At 49.4% G+C, this 12,858-nt stretch overlaps 1 protein-coding gene across 2 annotated transcripts; it reads left to right on the forward strand.

Moving 5' to 3' along the window:
- Positions 1 to 12,498, forward strand: LOC122377970. Of its 2 annotated transcripts, XM_043358625.1 has the most exons (5): positions 3 to 701; positions 4,916 to 6,009; positions 8,073 to 8,180; positions 9,431 to 9,517; positions 12,084 to 12,498. In XM_043358625.1, exons 1-5 carry the CDS (start codon positions 584 to 586, stop codon positions 12,138 to 12,140), a joined length of 1,464 nt encoding a protein of 487 aa, XP_043214560.1. In that variant the 5' UTR covers positions 3 to 583; the 3' UTR covers positions 12,141 to 12,498. The 2 variants fall into 2 exon arrangements, with proteins under 2 accessions (XP_043214561.1, XP_043214560.1); XM_043358626.1 differs by lacking the exons at positions 9,431 to 9,517; positions 12,084 to 12,498 and adding an exon at positions 9,179 to 9,338 and having other exon boundaries at positions 1 to 701.
- Positions 12,499 to 12,858: the final 360 nt, after the last annotated feature.

Genomic DNA, 12,858 nt, shown 5'->3' on the forward strand with positions numbered 1-12,858 from the left:
ACAGACGACACAGCCTCGGCAGCGAGCACCGAGGGACTGAGAAGCGAGCCGATCAGGCAGTCTGGCCTTCGAAGTCAAAGGTCATGGTAGCCGCTGTTCCAAACTTGGGAAGCCTGTTGGAGAGAAACGCATTTGAAGTTGAAGATTGAAAACATTCCGTGAAGTGCTTGGACTGCCGCCACCTGCTCCGATAGTCGGTAAGCGCTGTGCTGGTAGCTACTGGGTGTGACTACTGGCTGCTGTGCTGGTGGTTACTGGCTGTGACTGCTGAGGCTGCTGTGCTGGGGTGGTAGGTATTCCTGAGACTGCCATTGGTGACTGTGTCACTGCCGGTGTGACCGAGACAGCCGGTTAGCGACTGACCCCGTATCTGCCCCTACTGCTGGCGGCGGTGTGTGAGGTCTTCTGACCGGCCCTGTCAGACGGTGGTCCTGTGAACAATAGGTCCTGTGAACTGTGAGCCCCATGACCCGACCCTGAGGGACGGCGGATCTGTGATCAGCACTGCCCTCTGAGGCGGTGGTTCCTGTGATCATCACTAATCTGCAAGCGGCAGCGCCGTGACCTTCTCGCCTGGGACCGTATGGTGGCCACCGTTCGTCAGGAATCGCAGGATGAGCCACTGGTGGTGACCGAGTATGACCAGTCTGCTCCGCTGCCCCGACCGCCCGCGGCCGCCGCCGACCAGCTAGAACGCTCAGGTGAGTTGGGGTCACCTCAACAGGGAGCTCAGAGCGGGTGGGGTCAATCAGTCTGAGCACGCACGTCGGTCAAGTTCATTTTAGAGTTCATCATTCAGTGGCAGCGGCCGCGTGGACTGACTGACGTAACGAAATGATGAGAGACATGACGAAACCGACGAAACGAAATGTTGGGTAGAGACACATCTCAGCTAAAACTAGTTGTAGGTATTTTTGTGATGTGTTGTACCTTGTAACATCAGTTTTGTTGGTAATGCTTTGATGTTTCGGTTCCTTCGTCGCTCTGTTATACAAACACACCGTTCACGATAGGGTGCAATGTGCACACATCTAATAAAAGTGGTGGTAACGTATGTCTTACAATGACGATACATGTGAATCGACGCTGTATTTTATTATCCCTAATGATTTTCTGCCAGAAATCGCGTGTCCAAAAGCAATTCCGAGCATGCCTATTAAAGTGGTGCGCTATCATAAAGCACATCAATGGGCACCGCAATATGTCATATTCCGCTCTCTGCTATGGTATACCAAGATGCAGCGCGTGCGAGCATTTTACAGAGTGAGCTATCGTTTGCACAGCAGCACAGGTACAAAAGTTTGACATGGTATAACACCATATTATGAAACCTTTGTTTAAAAAGTGCGCAGTTCCGCAGTGGATCGAAACTTCCCTCATGTTGTACAATCTTCCGATGAATATTAAATGTGTCATGACATTCAGGTGCTGTCGCCTATCGGCTGTTGGTTCCAAGGCTCTTCAAGATTTACTCATCCTCGCATCAACGAACCACCTGAAATTTATAGTAGCACCGACTTTTTCCAATGAGGGTGCACCGTGCAAGTATCCCAAGCACCTCGAACACAAAGAGTGCAGACAAATGTTTGGTATTGTCCACATGTCCAATGGCTCAGACGCTTTGTCACAACAGCGCATTTTTGTAGGCAATCGGGATATCGATAGCTGTTCCACCGGCGCCTATTGAAGCCCGGGAGTGTGCTTTTGGAGGTGTTGGTCCTGTCATAAAGTGCCTGTCCGGGCGTTGTCCGCGCCCATCGGTAGCTGTCGATGGCTGTGGAACGTGTGCTGGGGTTGTAAACTTGTAACAAATGGTGGTAACGGGTCCCGCCTGAACGGTTACTCTCACAAATGGCGGCCGTTCCATATATCAATCAATCAATCAATCAATCAATTTTATTTAACATCCCATCATATAGGGACAAAGCATATTGGCATGATACAATACAAGGTGTCTCACACAGTTACACAATACACATCATATTCATGTGACACAAAGACGTACAAACAGCTGTTCCATGCAGCCTGTTCAGCGCAAACCAGTAATCCCGCAAACTTTAACAGGAGTGCTACGATGACACTCGTTGGGGTAAGACAAGCATATGGATCATGGCCCAGGCGTCGCCATTGTTCTGGGCCAGTAGCCAGCGCAGTGAGTCGGCAATACCATCCACTCGTCTGGGAGCGCTAATCAGGTCTCGTGACACATGCCCCCCAGCAACTCTCAATAGTGTTTCATAGTTCATCCCACACAGTGAGAGCATGTGACTTACAAGTGAGCCTGGGCAGTGCAAACGGGTCGAATTGAGCGCAGTGTGAGCCAGATCACTTAACAAAACACGACGAAGGCGATGCTCCCCGCGAAACGCGTCCCTGAAAGTATTGAATAAAGCTCGACGGAGAACTTCCTGCACACTCGGAATCCGTAGTGCCGCCAGTAGAGCTGTATGGTGCGCTGTGCGAGGCAAACGCAAGGCCGACTTGATTGCAGTCGCCTGCCAAGAATCAAGACGTAATATGTCCTCTGACCTTAAAAAGCACACAGCGCATCCATAAAGCAGAGCTGGCGATACTACCATACGCCAAAGATAGGCCTTGTCCACTGCAGTCAAATACGAATTGAACATGCCGGCCGGCGTGAGGCCGAAGAAAGCACCTCTTCCCCGGCGCATTCTTGCGCTGATATGGCCTGTAGCCTGTAGCTGCGATTGAAGTTGTACACCCAGATGCTCTGTCTCTTGTCTAAGAGACAAGGTCTGACCACATAAGACCCATCGGGGCACCTGAGCCAGTAGTTCTTTTCCAAATATAAAACAATGACTTTTTGTTAAGTGAGGGTTCGTGTGGACGAATTCTAGCCTAGAGCTCACTGAGAAAGTTGTCACAATGTTAAGCAATTTTTGCAGATTTCGCACGTTATTTGACATCAACAGCAGATCGTCTGCATAGGCCACTACGGGAATGTGATGGCCATGTACCGACGGGCCCAGTCCGCTGTCATCAAGCTGCTGGATCAGTGGCAGCAGGAACAAGTTAGTAAGGCAGGGTGACAAGAGAGCTCCTTGTCTCACCCCTCGGCGTACATCGAATGTGTCTGAAAGCGCTCCACCGAATCGGACTAGCGCTGTTAAATGTGTGTACCAGTACGCAAGGAGAGCCCAGCTCCGCGGAGACAGATAGTCGTTTGTCCTCAGTAGGACGCCAGAGTGCCATATGCGGTCAAAACATTTTCGGGCGTCCAGATTCGCAACAAACACAGCGCATTTACGAGACAGATAATACTGTGCTGTCTCCTGTACAAGCATGGTTGCCTCTCTTGTGCCGCGCTTAGATAGGAAACCGAACTGAAGCTCAGACGGGCGGAATGTGGTGCCTAACTCTTCTAGCAAAATCAACTCTAGTAGTTTAGAAACTGTGCCTACGAGAGAGATTGGTCGGTAGCTGTCCGCGCAGTTGGGGTCAAGGTCATTTTTCTTTATCAGCGGCACAACTGTGCTTTTCGTAAAACTATCTGGCACACACATTTCGTTTAGGCATGCGGTTAGAAGGCTGCTGAGAGCCTGCAGGAGGACTGGAGAGGACCCGTACAGGAGGTGTTCTGCCGAGACTCCGTCGGGGCCAGGAGACGCGTCACGATTCAACTGTGGTAGCAGACGCGCGACTTCCTCGGCAGAAATTCGCTTACCGGGACCCGGGTAAGCTCGTGCTTCATCCATTAAAGCCAGAACTCGCCTATGCACTCCCTCCTGCTCTGATGAGAGTGTCTCATCGTCGGTGTGAATAAGACCGAAATGGTCTCTGAAGTCCATCGCTGTGAGCGTGGAGCGCCATACAGCCGATATACCATACAGCCGATTGCTACAAACGGGCGCTTTATATGGCTGTGGGTCGGTCGCTTTCATGGTAACTGGAATGAGCGCTGTTCATCTTTCCTTTTCTTCGCAGTTTGCACCCCGCTGTCAGATTTTTTTTTTTTTTTTTTACTTGACTGTCAGATACGTAGACTGAGAAGCAGAGAAGCTAAATTGCTTTGGAGCTTGCTCTTTCTTTTCTTATCACAACAATGATAAGAAAAAGAACATGATTCACTCGTTCTCACATGGTTCACTCATCTAAATTGTTTGCAAAGTTGTACAAATGTACTTAAATTAGAATCGTAAGTGTAGGTAACATCCGCGCTTAGCTGTCAGCTAAGCTGGTGTGCATGTATGCTCACTGACTACATGGCGATGGAATTCGTGATAGTGGACGCTGGACATGTACTAAGCGCCTGGATTGACCAACAGCTCAAAACAACTTTGTCACGCAATTTATGTGTCGTGTAATAAGCGTGTACGTACTTACATACACTGCACAGTTACATTCCTGCCTAATTTCGCTTCGATACTACTCAGGGATAGCTACTCGCCGTTCGTTGTGCTGATAAAACATTCATTCTGCGAGCATTTTAATGTTTAAACAAGCCCAGGCGATAAAATGCAGCACCGTGTGCATTATTCTTTAATCTTTTTACGTTATACATAATTCTTTGTAATTGTCATGCATTCTACACGACTTCACAACTACTTACTTCACAACGATCGTAACCACCACATGAAGTTCAATGTGGCATCGGGCAACGCAACTTTCGCGTTAGCTTATCGTCCGGTGCTCCATTCACGGAATTTAGTGGAATACCCAGACTCTGACATTGACGACCTCTTTTTTAGGAGGACAATTGGGTGTTTGAAGTGAGTTAAAATGACACATGAAAATGTGAAGTGTGCATCACTTCTCGAGTGTTGCTACTTCTCAACTTGTCTTTATTGCAGTACCAGCGTGATTTTTTAACTACAGTCTGGATGTCTCCGTTTCCTTATACGTTTGATGGCTAAGCACATGTGTACCTAAGAGTATGTTTGTGTGTTTTCCCCAGGAATGTCTCGCGGGGTGTCGGCCAGCAGCGCTCGCCGAGCCGGCGGTGGTAGCGTGGTGCGGGTCCGACCGTGCACGGCCGAGTCGGCCAAGAACGCGCTCAACAGCTCCAAATTCAGCGTGGAGTGTCTGTTCGAGGGCCTGCACCCGATGTACCCGCCGACCAACATGGAGAACCAGCACGGGCCGCACTGCAACACGTTCCTGCGCTCGTTCGAGCCGCTCTTCTGGTACTACCGCTGTCTCGGGCTGCTGAACGTGGCCGTTGACACGGACGAGTGCTTTCAGATCACCGTCACCTCGACGGTTGTGTACGTCATCTACTTCTTCGTGCACATGTCCGGCTTCCTGCACTTCATCAAGGGCATGATGGACTGTGTACGGCACGTACAGCACGGCGGCATGGCGCTGTTCGACGCCATGGTGCACACCCACCTGGCGGGCACGATCCACCTCATCACGGTCGGCACCGCCGTCATCACGCTCTACCACGTGCGCGCCTTCCCGGCCTTCTTCAACAAGATCCAGGAGACGGTGACGGAGATGTCCAGCCTCCCGACCACTAACGGCGTGCTGCGCTCGCAGCGCCGGCTGGCGCTCATCACCATCGGCCTGCTCATCCCCATGATGGTGCTGTGGTGCGCCTGCGCCGCGCTGGCCGTCTTCAACGACCGCAAGACCACCGACCTGGCCATCTTCAACCCGTGGTGGTCGTACGTCTACATCCCCGTCATGATGTCCAACCTGGCGCTGGAGACGTTCTCCTTCACCTTCTACCTGTTCTTCGGCATGCTCATCGCCCGCTACGTGGTCTGCATCGGCGAGGCCATGCGCCGTCTGGAGGGGATCGTATCGGCCCACCAGGTCAAACACCTGCACAGGATGCACGTGCAGATCGTCACTGCGCAGCGGCTGCTGCTCAACATATTCGGCACGCACGTGCTGATCGGGATGGGTTTCGCCACGGTGGTGGTGGTGTACGTGGTGTTCCACTCTGTGGAGGTGTACGAGCTGATGGCGCGCGGCACGCCGTCGCTCGTCATGCTGCCCATCCTGGTGCCGCACGTCTGGCTGCTGCTCGTCTCGTGGATGCACCTGTACAGTGGGTCTATTTAAGATCTCCAGAGCCACCACGTGGCGCTACGAACGGGGTAGGGCGAGTCCAAATCCCGAGGGAAGTGAGGTCACCGGTCATTGTGGGGGAAGGAGGGAGGGGGAGTGACGCGGTATCACGGCGCATGGGGCGTGCGTAGCGCCGGGAGTGGGCCGCCCAGGGCCGCCCGCCACTGCGCCGAGGCTGAGGGGAGGGGATGATGGTTGCGGGTGCGTTCACTCCGGTATGGTGGTATCCTGTTCATGTGGAACCGGCAAGAATGCGACTGAAGGGAATCATTATCTCAAACAAACGGCAAGCCAGAGGCAGCGTCAGTTCCAGCCAAAATGTTGAACAATGATAATTGAAATCTAGGACGTATTCATAGCATGCAACTATTCAGTCGATAGTTGCATGGTGTCTTAGGCTTTTCTAAACTGTTATTTGAGTTGGTTATTTTTCATTTGGCACGTTCAGTTTTGGTGGGTTTTATCGGGTCGACAAAAAAATCCGAAAAGAAAGAGTTGAAATGGCTCCAGAAAAATGGCCAAAAAATATTTTCTTTAAAAATGAAACTTAGCTAAACATTTATAAGCGATAATTTTGACTTTTTTTAGAGGATATTGGGGAAAGATGTTGGTGAAAGATGTCATCGTGCTCATCTGTGTTACAGTAGAAGGAAAGGTTTGGTTCGTGTCGAGATAAAACCAGACCCGGGAATGGGGCTCGAACTCACGACATCGCATTCAGCTCACAGGTTACCCAACCTCAACGCTACGAGCACCTATCGCCCTGCGCAGCTTGCTCAGTGTTTCGGCTAGAGTTCGGCCAAAGTGTCTGACGTCTGTCAATGTCACGAGGCGAAACCACAAGGTAAATGTCCGTCCCGGTAGCTCGGTCGGTAGAGCGTTGGACTCCATGTGCCATGTGGTGAGAGCGCACGTCCCGGTTGCAAAAGTCCGGGTTCGAAACGCGACGTGTATTTGACGTTTTTGAGCCTCCTGACGGGTATGGTTGTGGTTGGTGGCAGGCCGCTGCCAGGCGAAGTCAGTGAGGGGACCGGCCGTGCGCGGCTATGTGCGCACGTTAAAATTTGGACTCTAATTCTGCTATAGACCAGGAATTGTTTGATCGGAGGGTAGAGAGCAGGGTCAACGCAACAAGCTCAGCTTAGCGGGGACTCTGTCCTTGTGATTCCTTTCATTCAAAAGGTTCGTGCCAAATTCAATATAAGGGGGAGCCGAACCAGGTTGGGCCGGGTTGAACCCTGTTGGACCGGTGTCTTTCACGCAATCATGGGTCAGGCCAGGGTCAGACAAAACAGAGGCTAATTTCGGGTCAAATATCTTTAGGTATTAACGGATCTTATTATTTTTTGCTTACACGCTTTTAGGTTTTTATAACTCCAGACTTCATGCACAAAAATGTGGCATTCGTCTACTTTTCCTCATCTTCTCTTAGCGACTTGATTTGACCTTAAAGGCCCATCTTATCAGTAAAAAAATCACCTGCGTGATAATTATTTGCCAAAGCTACGCAAGAAACGCCAGCCGGTCAAAAAACTGGCGAACGATACGATCTTTCTATTGCTTGAATTATATTCAATGAAAATTTCAGGAGACATAAATAATATTAATCCTTATAGCTACTGGGCGCCCGGAGCATTCGCTAGCATTGCATTGCCAGCTGCATTACCAACATCACATTTGCATTACTTTGGGTTCATCATAGTTGACAGTAGATAAACCGGCCACAGCAAACCCATGCCTCATTATCCTTTCCTTCCAAGCAGCCAACTGTCAAGCTAACCGGCCGCCCGGCCCACCACCGCGATATGGAACAACGCTGGAGACTGGAGTGCGCCATTTGCCTGCGGCAGTGCCCCACCGCGCCGGGGCTGTTTGACAGGTCAACCGCACCGTGACCTCGCCACCCGCCCCGCCCCCTCGCCCCTCCCCACCTCCTCACCGGGCTCAGCTCGGTAGTGACCTCTCCTTGAATCTCACATGGACTCGACTGAGGCTCAACGCCATCTAGTTTCGTCTGGAGATCCTTACTAGATCCACTGTACATCCCCTGCTACGTGTCGGACATGGCGCGCGACCAGTTCTGCGAGATCATCAACCTGCTGGCGCAGATCGAGACCAACGACGACTCATCCCTGGAGAAGGCGGTGAGTAGAGCGCTCCCGCCCGCAGCGGACGGCTGGCGGCACTGCAGGGCCTCCTTGGTGTGTGGGTGGTCACCACTGTACTCGCAGTCGGGCGATAAAACCAGTAGTTTCATTAACGTATCGGTAGGAAGTTCATTACCAGTCAAAATTATTTAGTTATTTCATGGAAGTGCGCTATAACCAATAAATCATAATGATGCTTTAGAATCCCGTAGTACACCATCAGATGAAGCGCCGTTATGTAAGGTGCTTAACTGTTCTCATTTTTTTCATCGACCTCTCTATATGTAACGCAGTCTCAGACATTTAAAGCATAGGTATCCGACAAGGTCGTCACTCACTGGCAATCATATTAAAAAAAAAACGATAACACCGATCTGCGTAGAGTGCAATTGCCTGCTTATTAACTACAGTGGCATTTTTCATGTGATTTCGTTGTGACTGACATGTTGTTAGTTCAAGGTAGACGTTTCGATTCCGCTTATCGCGCAAATGAAACCTTCATTTTAGCAGTATCTAGCACCTAAACGGGACTTGTGGTTATGAAATTACAAGCGCAGGATAATGCTGAATGACTGTACTGGTATTGGCACCGAATAAATACTGAGTTTAATCGTCCTAAAAAAACATTGTAACCTTCAGCTATGATTTAGGTTGGTGGGTGTGAATCGAATGCGAAAACTGCCTGTTCTGGCGTGAATCACATTGGAAAACTCGCTGACAGCGAAAAGTTCCTGCTATACAAGCATAAAGAAACCATCAGCAGCTGTTGCAACGTTATATAACACAGTTTTGCTGGTGATGTGCACGCTGCACATAGTCTCCTGAGACATCACAGTGATGTCCACCTGTGGTCTCGGACAATACAACATAGCCGTCTTAGACCTTTCAGTGGTGTTCATCTATCTCAGTAAGCCCAGACGTGCCATCCAACATATCACAATGATGTGCACCTTGCCATCTCAGGCATAACAGTGAAGCGTGTGTCGCCGTTTCAGATATCCCGCTACCAGCAGCAGATAACTTGTGACGTGGCGTGATGTGGCCATCCAACACATCACTGATCACAGTGATGAGCACGTGCCATCTCAGGCATAACAGTGAAGTGTGTGTCGCCGTTTCAGATATCCCGCTACCAGCAGCAGATAACTAGTGACGTGGCGTGATGTGGCCATCCAACACATCACTGATCACAGTGATGAGCACGTGCCATCTCAGGCATAACAGTGATGCGTGTGTCGCCGTTTCAGATATCCCGCTACCAGCAGCAGATAACTCGTGATGTGGCGCTGGTGGATGTCGGCTACTTCAAACTCGGCCGGCCAGCTCTCATATCGGTCAGTCTCAACGACGACGGGGATGTAAAACGCCGCTGAATAATGTGTTTATTACAGTGGCGGCGGATTCGATTTTGGCGTGGGGGGGGCAAGATCCCAGTCGAGATAATGTCATAGGCGGATCCAGAAAGGCGTTTTCGACGCTGTAGGGGACATAGCCCCCCCCCCCCAAAAAAAAGTGTCCAAAATCCAAAAACTCCTCGGATTTCGATTCCTTACGGACCCACTGCTGAACAGCATAAAGCAAAAAAAACTGATAAAAGTGTTATTATTAGGAAACATAAGGTACGTTTTGTCTATTTCGGGCGATGCAGGAGCCAGGGGGAGGGGGAGTAAATATTTGCTTTAAATGCCCGCTCCCTGGATCCGCCAGTGGACAATGTAACGCTTTTCGTATTGCTGTATTAGAAAAAAGCTCCAATGGGAAAAATTGTGCCATAACCCGATCGCATATCAGATGTTGAAGAACGGTGCCAAGCCTTTTGAAGTAGGCGAGCGCTATTCTTTGCAATGAGGTAACTCGTTACCATTTCCTCTGTTCATTTTACGTTCGATTTCCGTTTAACCTTCCTTTAAAAAGTATTTCTGAGACAGATATCAACTGAAACTAGCTCACAGCGGGAGGAGACCGCTCAAACATTCAGAGACAGTCGGTCGCATCTAAACCTATTGGGACAGCGATCCGCCAGAAACCCTCCCCAAGGCAGTAGTTCGCCAAATAAGCTCACCGAGACGGGCTGTCTCGATGGGTTTATACAGTAAGCCTACAGCGAGGCTTAACTAAGGCCCAAACGCTCGTCAAGCTAGGAACGGAGGGTGAGGGAGCGCGGCGGCGGGCTGAGGTGAAGGAACGGTGGACTGGAACAAGAATCCAGAAGATCTGGGTGGGGCGTTTCTTTATTAGGGCTTCAGGGTGTGCTGACTGCGGTAAGGTCCAAATTATCACACCAAATTTTGCCACGACATCTACCGGTTCACTTCAGGCACTCGAGAATCAGTGGCCAGTGATATCTGCAAAGACGAAGTATTTCCAACCCAGCTTCAGCCTGGTGTCAGGGCGCCTCAGGTGGCTTTAATTACAGTTGCACATACCAAACGACCTCAGTGCAGCCAGTCTGTGGCCGATACCATTCGGAACAGACTTCAACGAAAAGTGAGACAAGGTTAGTGCTATCGTTAAGTGCCATTATAGACTTGGGCCCCGTTGGCTTGACCCACTGGAAGGTGGTAGTTATCGGACGCTGCGGAGCATACTCATTTTTCCAAAATGCCTTAGATTTTGCTTTCGTGTTCATAGGCGGCGGAACGGGGAGGGCACCGGGGCACCGTGCGCCCCTTTGATTTTGGCATTTTAACGTTAGCCCTATGGGCGTTGCATGGAAAGAATGGGACCAAAAGTCGGCAGTGCCTTAATTGAAGGTGTTCCGTCGCTACTGTTCGTGTTTGATGCTCTTTATTCTATAGCCAGCCTTTAGACAGAGGGGGGGGGGGACTAATGATCAGTGCCATAACCCTCAAAAGTTTCCGTCATTAATTTTTGCTTTTTTAATTGTGAAAACTGAAATAAAGCGGATACTAAACTGTGAACATCCAGTTTTAACACTGGCCCCACACAAGCCTCCGAATGCCCAAAGCAGATCTCTGATGACTGGCCTTTCGGTGTCATACCATACCGTCAACCGTGCATCGGTCAATGTGGTAAATGTGTACGACCTCGGCGCCGTTTACCATTTTATGCGCTGGAAACTGTTGCGATTGAAAAAAAAATCAGGCGAGTGGCTTATTATGAGCGCTCATCAGCCCTAACTACCCGCAAGCGAATGGCTAGCCCTTCCCTCTCCGATCGCTTACGATTTGGCATTTATGTGGCAAACGACCACTGAAGGTATGAGTTGCGTCTCTTGCACACTTAAAATATCTCTAAATCGAATCTAAAAAGACAAAAAAATGATATAAAGCGGAAATGGTTAGCATTTACACATACCTATTCAAAAGGCACCGTTGGACAAACTGTAGGAGCGCATAGCTGCAATATCAGGTTATGGAAAGTTGCCTCATGTTTAGGGCACAAATTATGGAGGGGCAAGAATATACGTTTGACCCTCCTCCAGAAGTTTCTTAGGGGACGATGCCTCCTCTGCCACCCCGTATCTGTCGCCCCTGTAAGCGGTCACTGAAGGCCTGGGTTGCCGCTGCGTCACGTTGACGCTTATAATGCCTCCAAAACTAGGTTGAAGAGATGAAAACTTCAATTGAACGCGAACGCTTGCCATTTAAGAAAGGCAACGTATGAAAGTATATGGGCATCTGGTTACATCTTCAGATGATCGAACAGAATAACCAGGTATATGGTTTCTTGTCTAAGCTTTGTCACAAATTATGGGGGGGCAAAAAGATACTTTTGCCCCCCCACGATTTTGCCAGGGGGGGCAGCTGCCCCCCCTGCCCCCCCCGAATCCGCCGCCCCTGGTTTATTATATCGCTACATTACTCTTTTAATGTCCGCAATGAGCTTCTCAACATTTACTGTTGCATATTTTTGACAGTGGCGTTGTCTTTGTTTCAGGCCTTTTCCACGATGTTCACCTATATTTTAGTGCTGTTTGCAATATGGAAGAAGTAGGAAGATCTTCAGGCCATAAGACGCTCTATGAGTATCGTTGTGATATTTTTTGATTATTTTACTGCATTGCTGTCACTGTGTGGCTTAAGACGTGTCAATAAATACTCATTTCATGTCTGTTATTGCTTACCCTATGCATATGTGAAACGGGATCTTGTTTTATACATGCCATCCTTGAGCACGAATAATAATGTATTTTCCGAAATGCCTCAGGTACGTTTTCATGTTGAGATATGACTTGAGTGTCATTATTAAAAACTTTTCCTCAGGATCTGTGTTAAGGTTGAAAAGTGAGTGCCTATACCTATTCAGTTTTATTGTTGCTTTGGAACGCGTTGGCTTAGTGGCAGTAGATATAATTAAAACAATTAGGGAATGCGTTAAATGCGTTGCTGTTGCTAGAACGGCGGTGTCGCCCGTCCACGCTGAAGATATTATCAAATTGTTTTAAATAATACTTCACATACCAATCAAGCATTTAATGAAACATGACAGGTAGTTAAGTATACGGTACGAAGTTCCATGCAGGCAATATGCACTATTGAGCGCAACGAAAAACATATATCGCCATCGCCAAGTAAAAAGGGCGTATGAAGGCCGACCCCGCAGTGAAGGTCGTAAACTAACTCATTGTTTTCAAAACTGAATGCGGATGTTTGATGCCACGGCTGATGTTGTGTGCAGGAAGCCGTGGTGTTTTAGGTGTCAGTTTGGTATG

Source organism: Amphibalanus amphitrite, unplaced genomic scaffold, assembly GCF_019059575.1.
Source record: "Amphibalanus amphitrite isolate SeventyFive unplaced genomic scaffold, NRLGWU_Aamphi_draft 000053F_arrow, whole genome shotgun sequence".
Taxonomy (NCBI): Eukaryota; Metazoa; Arthropoda; class Thecostraca; order Balanomorpha; family Balanidae; genus Amphibalanus; species Amphibalanus amphitrite.

Excerpts from the sequence above, each read along its gene's own strand:
- LOC122377970 (XM_043358625.1), top strand. The coding sequence starts at position 584 with ATGGTGGCCACCGTTCGTCAGGAATCGCAGGATGAGCCACTGGTGGTG. Across the intron at positions 6,010-8,072 it reads TGCTCGTCTCGTGGATGCAC|CTGTACATCCCCTGCTACGT; the intron begins CTGTACAGTGGG and ends TTACTAGATCCA. Across the intron at positions 9,518-12,083 it reads GCCGGCCAGCTCTCATATCG|GCCTTTTCCACGATGTTCAC; the intron begins GTCAGTCTCAAC and ends TCTTTGTTTCAG.